The sequence below is a fragment of the Amphiura filiformis genome, chromosome 1 (genome assembly GCF_039555335.1).
Source record: "Amphiura filiformis chromosome 1, Afil_fr2py, whole genome shotgun sequence".
NCBI classification, from domain to species: domain Eukaryota; kingdom Metazoa; phylum Echinodermata; class Ophiuroidea; order Amphilepidida; family Amphiuridae; genus Amphiura; species Amphiura filiformis.
In genome coordinates, this window is record NC_092628.1 from 23,985,952 (window position 1) to 24,010,508 (window position 24,557).

At 37.6% G+C, this 24,557-nt stretch overlaps 2 protein-coding genes across 4 annotated transcripts in view; both read left to right on the forward strand.

Moving 5' to 3' along the window:
• The window catches only part of LOC140135405 (BLOC-1-related complex subunit 7-like), a 14,279-nt gene extending 3,770 nt beyond the window's left edge, over positions 1-10,509 (forward strand). Inside the window, exons 2-6 of one of the 2 annotated variants that reach the window (XM_072156933.1) lie at positions 1,506-1,638; positions 3,067-3,129; positions 4,944-4,987; positions 6,615-6,635; positions 7,271-10,509. In XM_072156933.1, coding sequence (XP_072013034.1) covers positions 1,531-1,638; positions 3,067-3,129; positions 4,944-4,987; positions 6,615-6,635; positions 7,271-7,322 — 288 coding nt within the window. In that variant the 5' untranslated portion in view covers positions 1,506-1,530 and the 3' untranslated portion in view covers positions 7,323-10,509. The remainder of the gene's footprint in view (positions 1-1,505; positions 1,639-3,066; positions 3,130-4,943; positions 4,988-6,614; positions 6,636-7,270) is intronic. The other variant, XM_072157005.1, reaches the window with a different exon arrangement.
• Positions 10,510-15,477: 4,968 nt separating this feature from the next.
• LOC140165876 (O-acetyl-ADP-ribose deacetylase-like) overlaps positions 15,478-24,557 on the forward strand; it is a 65,161-nt gene continuing 56,081 nt past the window's right edge. The window contains exons 1-4 of one of the 2 annotated variants that reach the window (XM_072189219.1): positions 15,478-15,885; positions 18,422-18,695; positions 19,846-19,923; positions 21,124-21,294. In XM_072189219.1, coding sequence (XP_072045320.1) covers positions 18,521-18,695; positions 19,846-19,923; positions 21,124-21,294 — 424 coding nt within the window. In that variant the 5' untranslated portion in view covers positions 15,478-15,885; positions 18,422-18,520. The remainder of the gene's footprint in view (positions 15,886-18,421; positions 18,696-19,845; positions 19,924-21,123; positions 21,295-24,557) is intronic. The other variant, XM_072189227.1, reaches the window with a different exon arrangement.

Here is a 24,557-nt window from a genome sequence, read left to right on the forward strand (position 1 = left end):
AAGTCAAAATCAAGGGTCTTTCTTGGCTTTTTGGTTGAAAATCCCAGAAATATGAGGAATGAGCAATTTTGAGGTCTTTTAGAGCTAACTTTATCAAAATCAAGGGTCTTTCGGTGTTCTATTTTGGTCAAATATGGAAGGTCTTTCGGAGCTGCGAAATCCTAAAAGGGGGGTCTTTCCGGGGGAGCATACCCGTATAGGTCATTTGTGTTAAGTGCCCTTCCCCCCGTGATTACAATGCATTTGCCACTTCCGAAATTTTTTTACTGATAAACATTCAATATTTGCATAGGAACTGCATAGTAAGAGGCAAGGTTCATTATTGATTGGAGATTCAGTAGGCCCTATAAAGAGACAAGTACGGTAATAGCATTACGGTGCATGCGCTTTTAAAATTCCGTAATCAATAAGAGCTAATAAGTATAATGAACAAAATCATTTCTGACAGAACGACGGACAGCACAGTAGTAAGGTTGAGGGTTCGAACCCCGGCAGAATTTTAATTCAGATAATTTTCTTTTTCTTTCGTGAAGATTAATAATAATTGAATCTGTCTTATAAAATTTAACATAGTATAGTAGAATCATGTAGGCCTATGTGTTATCAGATAAGATCTTCTGTAGATTACCATATCAAAAGAATTTCGTAATTTTATCAAGCAAGTTTCTAAGTGTGCCCCTAATCGTGGTTTGTATAGAATTGAGGCTATAGCTTTGTTTGCTAGTAACCAATGACAGAGCCACTACGATATTAATTGAAAACAGGTCACCGCTAGAGGCACTGCATTTAAGACGCAGCCTAAAAAGTTTATTACGGGACAAAACAGATGTGAACAGGCATGGTTTGCGTACATACTAATTGAATGGGTTCATGCTGTGGATGCTGGGATAGATTCTCATTCTGCGCCGAGTCAGGGGAAAATGCAAATTAATTTGGAGTTCCTATTCCTATCCCATCATGCATAGTGCTAGCAGATTTTTGCTATGATAGATGCTGATGCCTTATACATAGGAAATTGATAATTACGGGATAAACTTAGGTTCTAAATAATTGCAATAATAATTAATTATATATAATCCCACAGATTCTTTAAGGGGGTACTACACCCCTGGCCAATTTTGTGCCTATTTGTGACCGTCCACCACAACTGAGCCCGGATGTATCCAGTGCCACTATTGAGACATCAGGTATGATGGGGGGACCCCATTCTCATGATCAAATGAACTTGTCCTCGAGTGTCCGCAATGATCTTTGGAATAGGGAGCATACGCCAGCTAGTGCTCCAAAGGGTGCCTGTGTTTGTGGTTTTAGACCACAGTTATGTCTAGTTTAAAAGTAGCCCTACTTGTACTGTACATATATGTATGTATGGATCCCATGATCTCTACCATTTATACTTTTTTATTGACACCCCAAATGATGACTGTATGGGGCCAACACTATATGCATTCAAGAGATGTAGGCCTAATATTTTGTGTTACCGGTATGTATTCTTTTCTTTTCAGTCTGTATTTTTGTACATCAAACAAAATGCAGGAGTCACACATGGACCCAAGACTACCCTTGAAGATTCAAGAAAATGTAACAGATGTTGGTGCATTAGCTAAGCAGATAATCAGAGGTTCCAAGTCTAATGAGGTAATATACATACAGGGATTACATTTTGACAGAGGTGTAGCCAGGATTCTTTCTAAGAAGTGGAACTGTTTCTTGAATAAATTATCCCTACATGTATATGGTCCTGCGTCATAATACTGGGGTACCGGGGGTACCCAAAAAAAGGTGGTTTTGTTACATTTTGATGTGCAGCATGGATTCAAAACACTGTCTCTTGAGTAATCCTTCACTTAGAAGATTCAAATTCAGGCTAATTTATTCTATATTACTCGTGATTTATCTAGCTGTTTTAAAATAATTTGTAATTATTTTTTATGAGGGTTGTCATGAAAAGTGACTGTGGATTAGGGGAGGCGGATTAGGGGAAGGGACTCATGTATTGTAAATTTGATCTTAAATCCCCATTAAAAATTTGAATCTAGTAAAAAAATGTCTAAATGAACTTCCAGACATCTGAACCAAGTAAATAAATACAGAAGGTTGTTTAAAAGACTAATACTTGCTCAGAATGATTGTAAGGTGAAAAAGAGGGGGGGGGGGTCAAATACCCCCTACTTTGTGATTTTGCCTGTTCTCTCTCATTTTTTATCCGATTTTCATAAAAAGATGTAAAAAGGCTCAGGAGGATGAGATGTGTAGGTAAAATGTTTGAAACACTTCACTTTATGTAACACAAAGGTACCCCAGTTCATGTCACAGGACCATACATGTGGGGATAACATTTTGACAATGTTTTAGGATGTTTACCATGGACAGAGGTGTAACCATGGTAACCAGAATTATTTCTAAGAAGTGGAACTGTTTCCTAAATAAATTCTCTTATTAACGCACTCTAAAAATGAACTTTTCAGGCAAATGTGAGCGGTTTAACATCAGGGTTTGCAGGTTTTTGCCGCAGGTGGCAAAAACCGCGGTTTTAACTGCAAGTATTATAGGCCTATTAAGAAATTAAATGCATGGGTTGGATTTTCATTGCTCACTAGTGCACTAACTGAAATGCATCATCAAATTCAAAACATTTTTTCAAAACTTCATTTTCTGGACTTGATGAGACAAAAATTAGTTGAACGATTCATTAAACGTTGTGTGTTACTTTATGAGCTTTCTGTGTTACTCTTTAATATTTGACTGACTATATAATAGAGTTTTTGCCATTTTTGCTGGTTTAAACCAGACAAAAACTGGCAAAAACAGGTTTTTTGCTCTTCTCTGCTCAAAAACATTTTTTCCCGGCAAAAACCGAACCCTGTTTAACATGAAAAAGTGGCCCTTTGATTAAAGTTACAAAGGGGGTCCTGAAAAGTGGACCCCCCTTTGTCAATGGAGGTGTCACACCCCTAGGCCCCTGTCCATGGATAAGTTGTGATATTTATTTTTTTAATTCTAAAAGCGGTAAATGTCTCAGATTTCAGAATAATGGATATTTTCATTTTGTTTCCTCTCTTTCAGTTAATGGTACAAGCTGCCAAAAGCTTTGCTGCACAGGAACATTTCATCCAGAATTCACATTCTGTAAGTATATACATTATATTGGTTTTTTATCAAGTGGTGCAGAATCCATTAGAGACGCATCTGGTTGTTTTTTTTTTTTTGTTGTTGTTTTTTTGTTGTTGTTTTGTGGGGGGGTTATGTTCCAAAATCATATGCATTAACAGCATAAAACTATCATCAAGTTTTGTAGAAACTACTGATAGGTTTGCACCTAAAGTCTGCACAAAAAGTAACTCAGCTGTTATAAATACGCCTATAGATTCAGAACTAATAATTGTTTTCACAATATTTCAACATTGAGAGAAAGATGATTTATTTTCACACATTTTGATACCCCATTCGTCAAATGTCGTTCAAAATTAACAACACAGTAGTGCTTTTACACAAAAATACCCGAATTTAAAAGTTGCAGTTTACAGCGATCAATTCGCCACTTGCACGGTTCCGCCATTATGCACTATGTGCGGGGAGAGCCTCGAACTGGCAGCATACATGAATGGGAATTGAACCAGTCATATAACATTCTGTGTAAGGTTACGTAATTCTTCCTTTCATGTATGCTGCCAGTTCGAGGCTCTCCCGCATATAGTGCATAATGGCGAACTGCAAAATGTGGCGAATGGTTATAATGCCAGCACTGTAACACATAAAGCCTGCCATTATCTTCGCGCTTACTTCAAATCAATACAAATAACTGCAACTTTTAAATTGGGGTATTTTTCTTTCAAAACACTGCTGTATTGTCAATATTGATATAAAATTGGATCGGTTGAGCCCATATTTATTAAAAATAAAATGTAGATATTTATATAGCGCTTTATGCCGTAAACAGCCTCAAAGCGCTTTACATTTATTCCGCCGTTAGTTATTAGAATATGTCGGAACCACGTTTGCTGCCTACAAATGGCGCAGGGTTCATCAGTACAACGACTGTGACCACTCCTAACAGCTTCCCATTGCACCTGGGTGGGGTGAAGCAAGCGAGATAAAGCGCCTTGCCCAAGGGCGCAACACGGTGGCGGGGCGGGGACTCGAACCCACGCACGTAAAGCAAGCTCTCAGATTATGAGTCCAAGGCCGTAACCACTGAACCACCGTGCCCTATTGGTCGAGCTATGAGTTTTAAAATATTGGACGAGACGTAGTCGAGTCCAATATTTTATATCTCATAGCGAGACCAATAAATATTAGCGTAAAGCATCCAATTTTATCATTATTATGTTTTGGATCCAATATTATCACAACTTGGATCCATCAAAACATAATAATGAACATTATCATGCTTTGAGGTGTCCGATATCTGATAATATCGGATCCTCGCATGATAATGATAAAATTGATGATTCGCTACTATTATTGTCTCGCTATGAGTTTTAAAATATTAGGCTCGACTGCGTCTCGCCCAATATTTTTGCAACTCATAGCTCGACCAATAAATTTGGGCTGAATCTATCCAATTTTATATCAAAATTGGACAAATGGGGTATCAAAATGCGCGTAAATTAACCATCCTTCTTTTTATGTTTAAATATTGTGACAACAATTATTAGTTCTGAATCTATATGCGTATTTATAACAGCTGAGTTCCTTTTTGTGCAGACTTTAGATAGCTATACTGAAGCAAGCCAGCGGTCTGATAGAAGGGATTTTAGCAGGAAGAACATATGGGCTGTAGATGGTACAAAAGATCTTTGATAGCTGACAAAGTTTGATCTTGTATGATATCTCAACTGCAAGGTCATGGGATGTAATTGTAACAACAAAGTCAAAAATTGTCAAGGAAAAGAATGAGCTTGACTTCATCTTTTACAGTAAAAATCTTTTGATAATTGCAGAACTTGAAGAAGATGACAGCTCTGACATCACATCTACAATTCCAGTAAGTCATTCCAGTTACATATGACAGCGTTTTTAGCATTTTTTGGTGACAATTTTTTTCACAGTAGATTAAGGGGGTACTACACCCCTGTGGTAAATTCGTGACTATATTTGCATTTTTCTCAAAAAATAATAACACACTGGTAACAAAAGTTATGTATATTATTGGGGCAAGGAATCCAATTACTACACTGAAATTTCAGTGAATGAAGACAAGCGTTTCAGTATATATGATAGAAAATCGAGGTACATCCTAGCGGTACCTTATTTTTTTATCATAAATAACAAACCGCTTGTCTTGGGTCACTGAAATTCCAGTGTAGTAATTGGATTCCTTGCCCCTATAATATACATAACTTTTGTTACCACTGTGTTTTTAGTTTTTGAGAAAAATGCCAAAATAGACACAAATTTATCGAGGGGTGTAGTACCCCCTTAATCGTTTATTTTATGATTTATTATTAGACAATAGTATGCTTATTACATTTAAATAATCACTTTAAGTATAACTTGTTTAATATTTTTGTATTGTTTTCCCAAAATTTGGAGTCCCTGTGACAAATGATTCCTGAAAATTGGCCACTTACGGTAAAATTCCAGGTTCTGACATTCATAAAATTTGATTGGAAGATGCTACAAGAATGATTTTGCCCTTATTTTGTCACAATTCAATAAGCTACATGCTCTGGTATTAGATTTAAACTAAATATTTTTATGATTTTTAAGTAACCAACTAAAATGTGTCCCCTACCCCCTTAATTTTTGGAGGTGTGTAAAGAGTATTGGTATTTGGCAAAAAAAATCAAAACTCAAAAACCGAACAAGCTTTTAAGATAAAAATGCAAACTTGTTGTGCCCAAAATAGTTGTTTATAACGAGTTTATCTTCAATTTTAATATACATGTATTTATAATATTGGGGACATGTTATTTGCTGACACTTTAGCATAGGGGGGGGGGGAAGTAAAGCATATTTTGCATAATCTGATTACAGATTCACAGTCTGTATAAAATGTCACCCTAGAAAAAGTTCTTTTGACCATAATATCAGTAACTTAACTTTCTAATCATTTTGGCTCCCGAATGGTGCCAAGATCTTGAACGCTGTCATATATAGTTAAAAATATTAGATCCATATTTTACTTACTTCTTGAGTTTTTCACCAATCTATATTTGAGAGAGGTCAAATTTTTAGCAGGATGCAAAATTGCAAAGAAGTAAAGTTCAACATCCTTCCTAATTTCTAATGAACAGAAAACATCACTAACTTGATCCTAAATTTATAGAGGTAAACATATTCTGTAATTTTCTCTCTTCTGAAGAGCAAATTTCTCTCTGAAGTTTAATTCATTAGAAATTTTAGAATGAAAAAAAAATTGGCTGATTTAAAAGCCCCATCTTCACTGATCCCCTCTACTGACCAGCACCTGAGCAAAGATATTGTTAATTGGGATCACTGTCCATCATAGGGCTGGATAGCTAAGATGGTAGACCACTGGTCTTACAAACCAGAGGTCAACAGTTGGAATCGTGCTTTAGCCAGATTTTCTTTGCTCCCCTACTTCATTTAGTTAATGCTTGTCACTCTGCATTACAAGTTAATAAATGTTTCTATTCTTTGTATTTCAGGGCTGAAGCTATAGAAAGAAGGTAAGAGTAGCACCTAATTTCTTCAATTCAAGTGTCAATATATATGTGCACATATGACATAAGGAGTCGGGGGGGGGGGGACATTTACTTGAATATAAAAATGTGTAGTTATAAAGATTTAGAGGACTTGATCACTAGTCACTTGCCAATTTAAAATTTCCATCATAAATAATAAAAACAAATGCTAGTGGGAGCTATGATGAAAATAATGTCTGAATCAATAAAAACTGAAAAATATGCACATAAGTTCCAGACATGACGAATTTTGCGCATGCATGCATAACAGGTATCCATTCGCATTATACGCTATTGATTCATCACTGAATAACAATGGATGGCTCCTATACAAAGGTATAGAAAGAGTTGCTGAAGAAACTTATCAACTTGTTTAATCCCCTGGACACTGCTGGTCATCTAACAGCATTTCTGATTGGTTGATAACTTGAAATGCTCATTCCAATTGCCACTTATGACTAGGGTTTAAACTATTTATAGTCAAACTTGCATATGCAAATGATCTTACTAATACCCTCCTTGATTGGTTCAAAATTGGACACAATATTCATTTTGGCCAATCAGCAGGTAGTTCTCACTGGGTTAATATATTCTGCACATGTGTTCTTTTTCTACTGTAGTGTTGAAGTTACCAATAATCTTCAGGACCAATTGAGCACACTTCAGAGGTGATGTAAAGCAGTGATGAAAGGTAGCTGAAGGTGGAGAAGAAAACTGAACACCAAGTATACCATTCAAATTATGTTGAAGAAAAACTACTGTCACTTTCAATGTGTATATAATATATCTATTTGTATGCATATAGGGTTGAAGAAATGTGTAGTGCTCAACTTACCTACCCTTCATGATCAATTGAGTACACATCAAATGTGATACAATGTATATGAATGGTATTGGTAATGAACAGTAGTGGAATTTGAAGAAAAAACTGTAACAAGTATATCATTCCAATTGTGTTGTATATCTATTTGTATGCATAGGGTTGAAGATGTGAAGTGTTTAAGTTACCTACCCTTCATGACCAATTGAGTACACATCAAATGTGATACATGTGTATATGAATGGTATTGGTTATTGGACTTGAAGAAAAAACTGTGCAACAGGTGATGTGTCAGATCAAAAGGAGACACTTTTGAGCAGGTTATCAATTTTTATATAACTTAAATAAAGAGGTTTTGCTCCACAACGCCATTTTCCCCCAATGAAATTGGACATTCCTAAGCAAAGATATTGAGTTCATAATGAGATATCAGCCTTTAAAAATATTATTGACAATGTTGAGAGTAGGAATTACCTTGAAAATATAAGATGCCAGGTATATTCTGGTCTGAAACTATCAGATAATATTTTTAACATTAATAACATCACAAAATACGCAACAAACCCGAATTGTGAAAAATCACCCCTGGGCAGATTTATGGCTATTTCTTTATTTACAATCCTGCCCAAAAGTGCCTCCTTTTGACATGACTCATCACATATCATTCCAGTTATGTTAAGGAAAAGCTGCTCTCGCTTTCAATATAGTGTATCTGTTTTATGCATAAAGTTGAAGGTTATGTGTTTCAGTTACCTAGCCTTCAGGACCACTTGAGTACACATCATTCAAAATATGATGTGAATGATAATAAGCAGTAGTGGAACTTGAAGAAAAAATTTACAACAACTATATCATTCCAGTTATGTTGAGGAAAAGCAACTCACATTTTTAATATTTACAGTACCATTATATCTATTTTTATGCACAGTGTTGATGAATATGTAAAATGTTTATGTTACCTATGATTCAGGACCAGTGGGCTGTTCCAGTTGAAATCTATACTCTCGTATTGAAGATATGACCTTAATCTCCCTAGGGAGTGTGAATTTCAAACAGGCTTATCTGAATTGGTTGCACCATTTGAAATCTACCCCAGTGCCGCCGAGAGCCATTACGGGCCCGGGGGTAAAAAGAATGCATGGCCCCCTTTTTATGGGCCCCCTGAGGTTTCTTTTCTTTGCTTGAATGGGCCCATTAAGGTATGTTCTTTTTTATATTTTACGGGCCCCGTAGGACCTGGGCCCGGGGGTAACGCACCACCTTAACCTCCCTTGTCGGCGACACTGCTACCCCCTCTGTGTATGGATTTCAACTGGAATGGTGATGAACAGTAGCGGAAAAAAATATGTATATACCAAGTTGAGTCAGTATACTAATTATTGTGGAGAAAAGTCACTCAAAGCAACAGCAACAAAGCACATATACTTGTTGCATACCTATATCAGGGTCAGGGTCTTAGCTAGCCACCCGTCTGGCTATCATATTAGACGCCAGTTTGCTCCTGGGACGGGCAAAATTAATGCCTTTGACAGATGCTATATTATAAATTGTATGTTTTGAGAAGCTAATTGACCTTTTTAGTAGACCCAATTTGTAGAACAAGGCCATATCAGCACATATTTGAACTCTTTGAACCCCCAATGGGCTATAGATGTCTGGTAAATGTTTTAAAGGTCACATTAGGACAGGCAATTTTATTCAAATGACGGGCAACCCTCAATTTCTAGCTAAGACTGATTGAATTCAGCGCTCTAATTAAGCCTTATCGCATTGCATCTTGCAAATCAAAATATTGGAATTGTAAAAGAAAATTTATGAAATGTACACAGCTTGTATATACTTGCCCTCCTTCTCTGGAGAAAGATCGCCTTGTGATGGAGAAGTCTCTTTCTAAGTCTGGTTGTGTGAGGTGGAGCGACATTTGCAGAGGGATCCTTCAGAGCACCTTTTGCACAATAAAATCAGGAAGTCTCTGAAGGGCCAGCTCTGACATTTTTCTTGTTGATGTCAGGGGACCTGAACCTTTCAGAGACCAGGACATCGATGAGAAGTTCTTTCAGCTCAGCTGAGAAAGGAATTCACTCAGTCTGAAGACGAAGATATGGCATCTTTCTCCAGACGATTACAGATAACTCTTAATCTGGCGATCACCAGAGGAACTCACATGGATGACCGTGAAGGGACACTGAGTGAGGTCTTCTGGAAAGGTCTCAGGTGGAGTGAAATCAGGCTGTAACTAAGGTTCTTACTGCATGAATCCGGCATTCCATTTGACAATCTTGTTCAAAAATGCCGGGACGTTGAAGAAGATCTTCATGAGTCAAGTCAAAGGAGGCGACCTGCAAAGACTGTAAGGTCCCATCAGGTTCAGTCAAAGGTCCAGGAGAACACCTCTGCAGTGACTCATGAAATCAAACTATGATCTTCTTCAGACCAGAGGGTTCGTCAACCTGTGAGATGCTGGTGCTGTAGGGAATTTGGACATGTAAGGAGAAACTGTCCAAAGCAGTGTTTAAACTGTCCCGGGCCGATAGCAGAGAGCATGCAGTAGGTGCAGACTCTCACAAGAATAATAATTTGATGCCAATTCAATTTGATTCTTGAAGTTTAAAACAAGTTTCTATTGAATTTTCTATTTAGAATCAATAATAGGTTATTCCAGATGAAACCCATACACCTCCTATGGAGGGCATATTTAATAATCTTAATCGTCCACACAGGGAGTGTGAATTTCAAATAGAGTCCCCCCATGTCTTCCATAGGAGGTGTAAGGATTATAAATGGAATATTAGTCCATTATACTCAGAAGTGAATTTGAAAACTATATTTTATATTATCTGAAAGAGATTTAAATTGCCTTTCAGCACAAAATTTAAAATTCATCAAAGTGAACTTCGAAAGCTTGACACACTTACTCCGCCATGAAGTCAAATGAATTGAAGGTGTGAAAGTAATTGTAGTTGATATTTGTGCAATATTAATTCGTTTTTTGTGTGTACATGTACATTGATGTATCAATAAACTGAAATTCAAAGTAAAGTAGACGGTGTCTGAATGATTGAATTAAGAAAGTTCTTGTAATTGTAGAGGTCATTGTATACGGTCCACAACTTATAAGTTCCCCCCTAATACTTTTTAGAATAAGTCAAAAAATATTTTACAAAATGTAGAAATGTAAAAAGATCTGTATAGCCCTATTTGTTTTACACATGTGGACCAATTTATAGCGTCACACGTCATTGCGTTCAGTCACAATGGTTAATTGTGTAAGAAAAGATACCATTTGTTTAATTTTCTTTGAACACTAATGCTCTTTATGACCTCAACTTTAGCCCTAAGCTTCATCAAATTGAGCAAACCATCAATTGCTGGAGATGCAGGAATCTGTCGCTTTTGGGCAAAGTTACTGTTATTAAAACATTGCTGCTTCCACAACTTTTGTATTTATTTTCTGTACTTTGTATCAACATTCCTAAAATCTTTTTCAAGAAATTGAACAGTATGCTTTACAAGTTCATATGGAATGGAGGTAATGATAGAGTGAAGCGGAACATTCTCTGTAATGATTATGACAATGGTGGTCTTAAAATGATCGACCCTCTTGTTTTTCTCAGGCTCAGAAATTTGTCTGGGTTAAGCATCTGCTTGATCCCAACTATTCAAATTTTTGGAAATCCCTTGAAGTTTCTGTTTTAACAAGTTTTCATTCAGATTTTACAATTTTGTTGAGATCTGATGCTCCAGATGCTGTTTTGAACACATTGTCTAATTGTCAGTTAATAGAGAGTATTAAATTGTGGTACTTGTACAGGAATAAAATTCAGGAGAATGTAGATTGTATGGTCTGATTTTCATCTCCAGGTCCCTATATGGTGGAATAAAGGTGTTCGACTTAAAACAAAGAAATTTTTCTTTTATCCTACATGGGATGATAAAGGCATTCGTAATATCTCTGATCTTTATCTGGGTCATAACATTGTCAAGTCTTTTGAGGAATTGGTTGTTGAATTTGATATTCCTATCAAGGACAGAAGAAAATACAATTCCTTAATGAATGGTATTTATTTGGATTGGTTTCAAAATCCAAAGAATATTCAAGATAATGTTTTTGACACCATTTGTGCTTCACTTTTAAAAGAAAAAAGGGTCCCAAAGCATGTGTACTCTATTCTTAGAGATCACGCTGTGGTCGAGAACAAATGGACTGATTGTCTTGATGCATTGGAGGAAATTGATTGGAATGATGTTCACAACAATAATTTTAAATGTACTATTGAAACTCAATTGAGGTCTTTTTATTTCAAGACTTTCCATTCAGCAGTCTGTACAAATAAATTTCTTCATAAAATTGGTAGGAGTGAATCTCCTAACTGTTACTTTTGTGAAGAGTTGCCCGAAACTATTTTACACTTATTTTCTGAATGCAAGGAAGTTTCTCCCCTATGGGATAATCTGTGTGTTTATATTAATAATGTCACAAATGAATCTTATAATTTTTCAAAATTTGATAAAATGTTCGGTGTGAGAGACACTTCAGAACATGATATGTGTATTAATTTCCTTTTCTTGTGCCTTAAATTTTATATCCACAGATGCAGATTTCAGCATACAAATCTCAACTTCAATGCCTTTTTTAATTTGGTTAAAGTAAAACGGAAAGTTGAATTCAAGATTGCTGAAAGCAAAGGAAAACAAGAAATGGACCATTGATCTTGATGCCCCTTCGTAATGCCCCTTTGAATTTTATTAATTTTCTCAAGCCAATCATTTGATTTTGAATTGTTCATGGCAGTTTCAAGATTGTGATAGGGGTGTGTGTGTGAGTGTCTGGCTGTTTTGTTTGTCCTCGTCTCTGTCTTCCTGTCTTGTGTGTTTTGCTTTAAAAAAAAAAAAAAAAGAGACCATTTTAAAAGTGGCACGTGAGTCCATAGCAGTCAGGTTTTCTTTAACAAACACATGAATAGACCTGGCCTACTATATTGTTTGTGAACTGACTTCTATAAGGACTCAGATGCAACTTTTAACACTGTTTAAAAGGGTCTCTATTTTTACATAATGAACCATTGTGACTGAACGCAATGACGTGTGACGCTATAATTTAGTCCATAATGATGTGTAAAACAAATACGGATATCCATACCTTTTTACACGTTTGCATTTTGTAAAATATTTTTCGATTTATTTTAAAAAGTATTTAGGGGGACATACAGGGGAAAGAAGAATTACGCATCGCACACTAGCACATTTAAACATGAATTTACAAATGGAAACATAACATGCATAGGCAGATATACCAGAGAAAAAACTCCGGACATACCTGCCTGTGGGGACTTGAACCCCAGACCTTTAAGCTTGTCGGGCGGCGCTCTTACCACTGAGCTACACAGACTGTCCCTGATAAACAGGACTCAAGTCTGGTATTTATGGATATGAGCAGTCAAGGTTTTAATGTTTGAATGTTTCCATGTTCCAGTGTATGATGCGTAAGCCTCTTCCTCTGTTTGTATGATTATATTAGGCTGGCGGGTAAGCATCATTAATTGATCTCGTACACTGGTGTGTAATGTGTTGTTTGTACTGTTCACCCTTGACTGCTCATATCCATAAATACCAGACTTGAGTCCTGTTTATCAGGGACAGTCTGTGTAGCTCAGTGGTAAGAGCGCTCGCCCGACAAGCGAGAGGTCTGGGGTTCAAGTCCCCATTGAGGCAGGTATGTCCGGAGTTTTTCTCTGGTATATCTGCCTATGCATGTTATGTTTCCATTTGTAAATTCATGTTTAAATGTGCTAGTGTGCGATGCGTAATTCTTCTTTCCCCTGTATATTGATATATTAAGAATAACGTTTAAGCATCATTAATTTGATCTCGTGCGCTAGTTGTAATGTTTGAATGTTTCCATGTTCCAGTGTATGATGCGTAAGCCTCTTCCTCTGTTTGTATTTAGGGACCGTTCATAAATACTTTGGTGGGGGGGCTGGGCACTTGGAAATTTTTGGAGTCAAACTTTTTTGACCCCCCTTCCAGAGAACCTAAAACTTTTTTGACCCCCCTCTTTAGACATACAAAACTTTTTTTACCCCCCCCCCCTTTCCAAGAGGATAAAAAACAGTCTGGGGAGGAGGGCTACTCCATTTGTTTCCTGAAAACATGAAAGTTGAAGGTGTTTTTCACATGCTGTGACTTGTATGAAGTTTAATTTCAATTAATGCATTCTAATTTGTTGAAAATACATTGTGTCATTCTTACATAACCAATAATTAAATAAATAAAAGTAACACAAAAAAGGGAAATTGACAGTGGCGTATAGCTAAGGCTTGTGGCACCCAAGGCTAAGGATAGGTGTCGCTCTCGATTCTTGAAATAATTATTTCGCGCGGAGCACATGAAGTTGAATATCGGTAATATTGATCTGTCAAATGATTTTGTCCTGAAATGCGCGCGAAAATTTTGACTTTCATCGCTTAGAGGAGTGAAGAATCGATGCTGAATTGGTCAATTCGGCGCCTCCTGAGAGTGGCGCCCAGGCCACATACCCCCACCTGCCCCCCCCCCCCATGCCACTGCTAATTGAGAGCAACATCTAGGCACATACTCAAGATTTTTAATACTTAATACTAATTTATTATGGGCGTATATAGCCAGCTTTCTTGGTCAGAGGGGCAAAATATAAATTTCGGGGCAAAGACAAAAAAAATTGCTGGTTGCATCAATTTGACCCGGTATTATCAGTGGGATACATACATATACCTAGCGCGCGTGAGCGCGACCAAAAATATATTTTACACTATATTTGGCCATAAGCGGGGTGAAAAAGGGCTTCATTGGTATATATTCGCGCGTAGCGCGCAAAATTTTTTTGTATGCTCTTGTTCTTTTGGTATTTTCTTGTTTAAAACTTTTTTGTCCCCCCTCCTTTTAGTAACCAAAACTTTGTTGTCCCCCCTTTGTGCAACTCAAAACTTTTGTGTCCCCCACACTTTGCCCAGTCCCCCCACCAAAGTATTTATGAACGGTCCCTTAGGGGGAACTTTTAAGTTGTGGACCCTATAATAATATTCATCAAAGCAGCTCACTTCACTAAAAAACGTAAGAGGAAAAAGAAAGTGATACCAGTAACTAAACATGTAATGCCTCAAGGATCCAAGTACATGTAGGTGTGTGAACGGAAACCTTAATTGTGGGAACATTTTTAAGGGTATTATTTTGTATATGCAATCCGGCGCTGCTAATGACAGAGTCATCCTCATTAGGGGCTGTGCAATAATTATCAGCCCCCGGGGGTAAAATTTCTGAACGGACCGCCAAACTGCGTATGCCCCCACTCTCCCGGCCTGGCAAAATCGCTTGCCCCCCCCCCTCTCGGCCCGCCAAAAATTCTTTGCCCCCCCCCCCCTTGAACATGCCAAATTTTGGGATCCCAAATTCCAAACTTGAAATGGTCTAGATGTATGTTGCGAGCGCAGCGAGCAGGAAAATTTGCATATTTAAGCGTTTCCGTACCGCTTTCCTAAGCCTTTTTAAAGCATTTTATTAAAAAGGCGCCCCGTGAATGCGTGCCAAAAATCGCTTGCCCCCCCCTCTCGGCTTGCCAAAATTGCTTGCCCCCCTTTCGTCTCGCCAAAATTTCTTGCCCCCCCCCAATTTTACCCTCCCCAGGGCTCATAATTATTGCACAGCCCCTTATATGTACAGCAGGGGTCTAAAGTGCATTTAATTAATGATTATGGCATTGTTCTAATCAAAATTTATTATTACGCAGTAACACAGTGAAATCAATGTTTTTATGATTTAGTGGGTTCATTTTTTAAAACCCCAGTCCAGAAAACAGTACCATTCCTTATTTCCTTTTAACTTCAACCACATGAGTGACGTCATCGCATGACACGATTAGGGGAAATCCCCGTTAGCCTACGTCACGGATAGTGACACTTTTGTAGTGCCTTCACAACGAAATGCGTTACGAGAATGAAACAATCATGATTGAACATACTTGTCTTCCACAATGGCATCAGAGATATCAGTACAAAGGATAAATATTGTGGATTATTGTTTTGGTAAATGATTAATAATAATACCACAACATGTTATTGTTCATTAATCAAATCATATTGACCTTTAACCGAACATCAAAATTTCAATAGCAGGAAAATCCAACATCTAATTTTAGCTTGCGAGAGCAAAATAGGTTGTACAATTGTATTGTGGTTGCCCGGTGTGGTTGTATTAACGAAAAAAATCCCAGATAAATGTAGGCCTACCTAAAGGTAACTGATTGTCTGGTGGAAATTGGTCAGTAATAACTGATAGCCTAAATTTGAGATTCAACGTAAAACGCGTTAAAATCCAGCTTTCGATAGCGGTGGTGTGGTTGATGGCATCCATGCTGACTGTAGGCTGTTATTGACGCTACCTGTGAGTATTTTAATAGGTATGAAGCATTATTTGCAAAGGACTGTGCAATAATGATGAACCGAGGGAGGGTCCGTAAAAAATTACCAACGGCATACCAAATATTTTAAGTGTCCCGTATAATCATTGGAAATTGTGTGCAAAAATCATTCCCCCCTCCCCTTCTCTGGGCCCCTTTGGACCTGCCAAAAACTGCTTACTTACCCTCACCTTGCACAGCTCCTTATTAATGTAACCATATGTGACATGATCAAGGGGAATGAGTCACATGTCGACCCTGGTCGAAAATGAGTTTTAACTATGTTTCTAAAGAGGACATTTAGAGGTTTCAGAAACTGAAAACCCCTTGTTGATACGACTTTTCTTTGCGAAGTTACATCAATTTCTCAATCGCTGAAAACAATATAAAACAAAAGAATTTTGACACCTTCTTTGCCAATATCTCAAAATGAATATTAGTGACATCCGACTCATTTCCCTTGATCGTGTCACATATTATGTTATGTTATAAAGGTTAAGGGTAAAGAAGTCGGACCTGTATTTTACAGGACGGAGTGCCCATCCCGGGTGCCCATCTCTCTTTCGTTTTTAGCGATTAGGCCAGACTCCACCGTGAAATGTTGCTGGGGGGGGGGATCGCCACACCGCCACCGCGAGTCTGTTTACATTCCCAGCAATGCCGACCCGTTTATACACTTGGGTTGAGAAGAGTAATCGAGATAAAGTGCCTTACTCAAGGGCACAACACAAGGCTCGAACCCACAACTTTCCGATTATGAGTCGAAGCCCGTTCCGCTTGGCCACCATCCGAGCTTCCTATGTTATGTTATGTTATGTTATGTTATGTTATGTTATGTTATGTTATGTTATGTTATGTTATGTTATGTTTTGCTAGCTACGAGGCTATAACTTTTGCATTCGGAATATATTTTGGGCCTAAAATGTCACTGGGATTATGAGGAAAATATGAGCTTTCTTCTAATCTGATGCCAACATCTCCATTTTGATAGAAAAAAGTGGGGGATGAGGTTCTGGATCAGGCCACCCATCTTTTAAGTACTTTAGTATATGATTTGTAGAATGAACTTCTTCAAAACATCAAAGTGTTATTTTTCAATAATCTATTGATTTAGATAATGAAAATCGGTTTTGTTTTGTTTTTTGTTTTTTTTGTTTTGTTTTTTTGTTTGTTGCTGCTTCGACCAACAATACCTAGTCTATCCTTAAAAAATCCTTAAAGAGTGGAAACAACTATTTTAATAACAATGTTTAAGGTGTGATATAAGGGACACATAGTCGAAAAAGAGTAATAGTTTGTTCTAGCCATAGTAGCCATCGGTTCGATAGAATCAATTTTATAAAGCTTGGACAAGTTATAAGACTTGAAAGTTTGATAATGACGTTATAGAGGAAAAGGTACTAGCCGTCATCATTATCATGTGGCAATTATAACAGGGCCAATTACTTGTTATCAAAACACACATAGGCCTAAATAATAGGTATATTAGTATATTACACGTAATAGAAACGTTGTCTCCAATAATCCAGGATGTTATTATAGTATTCACATGTCACTGAGCTAGTAGGGCCATAACCTTAAATTTAAGTTTTCGTTTCTGTTAAGGTGGTGCTACACCCCTGATGAATTTTGTGACTAATTTAGCATTTTTCTCAAAAACTAACTTCACACTGGTCACAAAAGTTATGTATATGATAGGGGCAAGGAATCCAATTACTCCACTGAAATTTCAATGATTCAAGACAAGTGGTTCATTGTATGTGTTAAGAATGAGGTACATTCTAGCGGTACCTCTTTTCTTATCATAAATAACGTATACCGCTTGTCTTGAGTCACTGAAATTCCAGTGTAGTAACTGGATTCCTTGCCCCTATACGCCGTAGAAGTGACGTAGTTAATCGGATTAACTACCATAGCAATAGATGAATACAATTTTGGCTATATCGCCCCACACTACTACGTTCATGCGGTACCGATACATTGAACCATAGATGTCAACGAAATGCTAATCACTCGCACCTGCAAGATTAGTCTCTTTGAAAAGAGCGGTATTGTATTCAATCTATTATGATTTGAAGACAGGCGATGAGTGATACCTGTTGCAGTGCAGCGCGGTATATTCAAAAATTGTATTCATCTATTGCTATGGTAGTTAATCCGATTATGACGTCACTTCTACAGCGTATTATACATAACTTTTGTTACCATTGTGTTATTAATTTTTTGAGAAAAATGCAAAAATAGTCACAAATTTATCAAGGGGTGTAGTACCACCTTAAATTGCTGAGAGATACAAAATGCGGAGGTTTTTTCCTTTAAAAATATAGACAACTGTCAACTATTAACATGATGTTTCTTTCATTGCTGTTTTTTTCAAAGAATGTATGCAAAAATCATACATTATCATTTGATCTTGTCAAGGTCTTTCTTGTAATTCTTGTTTCTTCAGACTTCAGTTAATTAGGACTGCTCAGTTTTTTAAAGACGGATCTGCTACGGGTATTGTTTTTCAATTTACAGAAAAACTTCAGCGAACCTCACGGAACTAAAAGTGAGCATTAACATATTAAACGATCACCTATAAAACAGATTATTCAAAAAGGTCATATTCCACCAACAATGACAACCAGTACTACCGTTTCTACCAGTGGTGTATTCGTCGGCATTCCACCTGTTCAAAGGGCAGGTTTGTCGGCAGCTATCGGACGTTGTCGGGTACAGCTACAATTTGGAAATATTGTTGAAGAAACGACACGGGCCGTCGTCAACAGCGTCTGTGGGAGTAACTACGGGGGTATGTATACTTGCAAAAGAGATTGTAATTTCTTACGTCGGGTGGTTACGCCCGTGTAGCTATTCAAAATAGAGAGCTTGCGATTTCCAAACGTACGTATCATGTGCCCGTGCATCTATTCAAAATCCCGTCATATGTGACGGGATTTTGAATGGATGCATGGGCGTATGATACGTACGTTTGGAAATCGCAAGCGCTCTAATTACTCTCGAATTACTCTATTGTGACGTATTTGTGAGCTGCGGGCCGGACGTACATGTAAGCACCAAGACGTAAGAAATCCAACATCTCAAATAAACTGCTAAACTTGAGATTTGTATAGCTGAATGAAGAACAAAAGTTAAGTATGCATGTCTAATTGTGCTGCCCCATTTCCAGAAGAACTCGTCAGTGCAGTATAGTCATTAAGATGCATTTAAAATGATTAAGTCTATAATAACTACCAGCGCCGATTTCGAAAGTCTATAGTGAAACTTATGAGCGCTGTAAATATAATAAAGTCAACCCTAAGGTGGTACTGCACCCCTTGATAAATTTGTGACTATTTTTTTCATTTTTATCAAAATATAATAACACACTGGTAACAAAAGTTATGTATATTTTAGGGGCAAGGATTCCAGTTATACTACACCGGAATTTCAGTGACTCAAGACAAGCGGTACGTTATTTATGATAAGAAAAGAGGTACCGCTAGAATGTACCTCATTTCTTAACATACGGTATGTAATGAACCACTTGTCTTGAATCACTGAAATTTCAGTGAAGTAATTGGATTCCTTGCCTCTATAATATACATTGTTACTTTTGTTACCAGTGTGTAGTTATTTTTCGAGAAAAATGCAAAATTTGTCACAAAATTAATCAGGGGGTGTAGTTCCACCTTAAATATAAAACGGTTGAATATTTTCAAATGTTTCTTTGGTGACATTTTAATCAAGAGCTATCTAATAGTCAAATTTTCACTAGTTAATAGTTGCAGACGTTTCAACTAACCGTCAGTTGCATTTTTTATGCTATTGGTCAGTTTGTTCTGTGATTATAGCATCGGAGTTACTATTAGTTAATGCAAGTTCGCTAAATGAGCCAAATAAGAATCGTTTCATGAACAGTCCTTATCTTCAAGAAGTAGTATCTTTATTTTCCTTCATAGATGGAGATTGCGCCAAGGCAATCAAGAAAGCAGCTGGTGACAGTATGGTGAACGAATATAAAAGAAACAGAGACTCATGTAAGAACCAATTTTTTTATAAATAAATTGGCAATGGGAACAAATAAGTTCGATCTTTCGATCGACCATCGATGCTTGGCCGATCCTTATTATTTGTAGCATCAATTAATATACTATTGTTAATTGCAATAAAATAGTAATTTGAGCCTGTAGTGATATTGACCAATATAAATTTAGTGCTAAATCTAATTAATTAGTTGATAGTTCATTGATAACAAGTATCGAAACAGTATCGACGATCGATCCAAAGATCGAACAAATTTGTTTCTGGTGTCTTAGAGCAGTTGTTCAAATCTTATCAAAATAGTCTAATATAATATCCGAGCATCTAAGATAAAACATCTTTAGAAAAATGCTTGAAATATGTGAAGATATTGATAATAACATAATATGTTGATTCTTTTATAGGTTTTCAAGTAATACCGAACCATTTTGACATTATTATATGCCTGTGTGATGCGTCATTCTTCAAAGTAAAAGTCCCCATTGAAAACTGTCAGTGGTAGGGCATTCAAGTAGAATTCCAAATAAAAAGTAACTTTATGGAACTTGTAAGAAATTATTTATTGATTCGTGGCCAAAAAAAAAAAATCACCGCCAATGTGGTTTTATTTGAATTCGTTCACATTACACACTGCGCCATTAGGCACCGTTCCATATTACGCCGATAGTGTGGGAATTTGGACAAAAGAATCTTCAAAACCATTTCGTGTTCCCCCTTACGTCCGCTCAAAAATTTCGGATCCCTCCCCAGATAACCTGCATATATTGGCCCAACGTTGGTTTTCGAACGCCAATCTCGGCATCGGCATTATTTTGCTGCCCATATTGGGCCAATCTTGGCTTACCATCGGTAATCTTCATATTGGCATCACAGTGGCAGCCTAAATTGGTCCAATATAGGCCCAATATTTGGCCCAAGCCCAATCTTGGGCCCATGAGCAAATGATATTGGGCCATTATTGAACATAATTATATCGGGCCACCATCGGACCAATATCGCCATGTTATCTGGGTCCTTGTTTCCCCCTTTCCTCTAAAACTCCCTCATGGTTCAAGTAAAAAATCAAGATTCCCCTTAAGACCCCAAAACAGATCCCCTTTAAAACTCCCACTCCCCCCCCTAAAACTCCCACTTCCCCCTGGCGTTAATATTGAAAGGTCCCTTAGATATAATGATTTGTGTTTTAATTCTAACAGCAACAAATAAAGACATAGTGATTACCGAAGCGGGGAATATGAAACAAGAAAAGATTCTACACGTGGTGGCTAATAGTGACCCAAAGAAATTGACAGATTTAGTGACCAAAACTCTTCAGGAAGCCGAAGCTGGAAAACTGGACTCTATTGCCTTTCCTGCGCTCGGAACTGGTAGGTAGACCTGACAATTTTGACCTTTGGTTAGGGCAATGTAAACACATCACAGAGTAATTACATCGCTTCATTACGAGATAATAACTCAAAATAAAATTCATTAAAGTTGCATCTACCCCATTGAAAATATTGGATTTACATTTTGTAGACTGTCTGGTCGTCACTGGTCACCGGTGGTCATACTCACACTGTCAAGTCATATACAGCCGGTCTCAAAAAAAAGTTGTGCAAAAAACTAGTGAAAAGCTCCCTCTTTGGCAATTAGACAATACTTTTGTGAGATGATGCTTACATCAACGTCACGGGCGCTGGCAGTCTTAGCTCTCAAATGTCGTTTGTTCTGTTCAATTGACCAGTTTTAATCTCGAGATATGTTTAGTTAACAACGTAAGGGTAATATCACAATTGTGCCACTTTTACTAGGGAAGAGGGCTGTATATGTAAATCAATGATAGTTGATGTTGATGCGTCTAATGCACTTCCCGGCTTTGGGGCTCGAGTATAAGACGCATAAACATCAGCGCGTGCGCATTATTTTGTCTAATTATTTCTCTCCCAACAATTAAAACGCGTTCATTAACCTATAAGTGTGCAATATTTATTTGTCTTTTAACATGTCTTGAGTGACAAAGAGAACAGTATTTACCATGATAAACCATTGACATGCACATGAAGTTAATTTTACAGCAGAATGTGAAATATTTATTTATCTTTTAATATGTTTTAAGTGGAAAAAGAGAATCACTAATACCTATATCACGATAAACAGTAAAAACAGTAAAAACAATTTTCTATTGTTGTGTAATATTGATGCATTCTTTTGATTTCACGAAGGAACTCTTGATAAACTTGATGCTATATCATTGATTTACATGTACATCCCTCGTCCCTAGTAAAAGTTGCACAATTGTGATTTTACCCTTTCGTTATTAACTAAACATATCACGAAATTAAAACAAGCAAATTGAACAAAACAAACGGCATCTGAGAGCTAAGACTACGCCCTTGACGTTGGTGTAAGCATCATGTCACATCGGTATTTTCTAATTGTCAAAGAGGGCGCTTTTCACTTGCACAACTTTTTTTATGAGACAGGCTGTAGAGAAATATTATGGCCTTGTAACGGTATAATGGCTTGAATAGCTTTTTAGTGCAACTTTTGAATATGCATCTTTTTTCTCTCAAAGAAGTACAAATTTTGAGCTATCCAGACAAAAATGAGGAAGGCCTATCAAAATTTGCAAAACTAAACTGGGTTTCTTTTAGTTATTACAGTTTTTAAAATTTGATGTATAGATTTTGAGATATTGTCTCGTAATTAAAGGGGGTAATTACTTTTTTTTATGCCTTCATACATGTATAATAGGGCTATAATATAAACACGCTCTTTTTAGCCCGAAAACACCATGTTTTGGATCAAAATATGGCGCGATTGCATAATTTTACGCGTTTCGCTTGCACTGGCCCTTTACACTGCAAAATTCACCTTCATTTTGGGCTAAAATTGTCTGAAATTGAAATTTTTCGCGCGCAAATGTCATGGTAAATTCGGAAAATTAACAAAATATGTTCGTTTACCGCTAAATTGCAATTCTTCTGCCGCCACTCAGCCACTGTCGATTTTAGTAGGCCCCATATTTGTAAACCAAAACTTGGCCACTTGAGTTCACACGCCTTCCTCACGGTGAGTTTGAGGGCCTCCAAAATTTGGCCTGGCCTAGGGCCTCCAAAAACAGAAAAGTTGAACGAAGATAACTTCTGTTTCGGTTTCGGGAGTTATGTTAATTTCTGACATGAAAAACGTGAGATGCTAATCTAGACAAAAGAAGTGTCTAAATTTTACGGTCGTAAATTCGCGATAAATTGTACGGCTTCAATTGACTTGCGTTGGGTGTATAGGTACTCCAGCCTAAGCGGGAGTATCTCGTGAATATAGCCCAGCGTAGAAATATACATTAACATGATTAATATAAATTAAGCAATAGTAATCAGTGTTGCCAAGAATTACGTATACTTGTTCGTGCAATCGCGCAAAAATCGGTCATATTATGATTATGTAGCGATTAAATGGGGAATTATTTTCGTCCCAAATACACCTTAAAACTTTGTAATATGCAACACCAGAGAAGTGCGTTGAAGTGAAACTAATAGGATTTCTTTCATTGGAATTGGTAATCTGATCGTTGCTTCAGGCAATATTGTCAGACTCAAATCTATTTTAAATGTATATTATTTGAGAGTGGGGATGATGAGACGAGGAGATGATCTGGTGGAGGGGAGGGGAGGGGAGGGGAGGGGAGGGGAGGGAAGGAGAGGAGAGGAGAGGAGAGGAGAGTAGACTGTCCCACAGTCTCGGTTCGGTCCGGCCTGGATAATGGAACGATACATAATTACATAATAGCCTACCAAAATATGCCATAGTCCTTCACACCCCCCCCCCCGATTCTAAATACACAGCCCAAAACCAATTCCTCTCTCTACACAAATTAGCTCAAATTGATGCCACTACACTGATCACACCTCCTATATTGAACGCTAAAATTCAGTGACCGCTCCCCACGCCGAGACTGTTCCGAAGTGTTAGAGATTTCACTTCCAAATATTCGTTCAACGAAGCCCAGTGATTCTGATGTCAATTACGAAAGCCCCGCCCCAGTTTCAATTCAAATATGGTAGCACAAAGCTATGCCGCGGGATGTGACGCAAGATCGGATGGGACACTTGGTATTGAGCTCAAGTGGCACGCGTCTGATAGGCGCATGGTACGCGCAATAAGAAAAGGCAACCGCTCGACTCGGATTTAGGCCTATTGTCCATATTATGATATTAACGCTGCGTGCGGTTTGCAAATGTTTGCACATTATTTAGCTAGGAAGCCTTTTCAAATATCCCGCGCTGCCAAGCTGCGTTGATTGGTCGATCGGATACAATATCGTTGTTTTAGTCGCTTACACAAACGTTAATGTAGTGAAAACATGGACGTGGTATATAGAAAGATTGCGTGACTCCAAATCCGTAAAAGTGAACTCCCAGCATTTTGTGGGAACTGGAAGTCAAATTGCTTACAGACTGGGAGGGTCCATGTATTGGGTTGATTTTTAATGCTATGTAATCTACATTACCAGTCGTTCTCCATGGACCCGAGGGAGGGGAGGGGAGGGAGGGGAGGGGAGGGAGGGGAGGGGAGGGAGGGGAGGGGAGGGGAGGGGGGGAGGGGAGGAGAGGAGAGGAGAGGAGTAGGAGGAGGAGAGGAGAGGAGA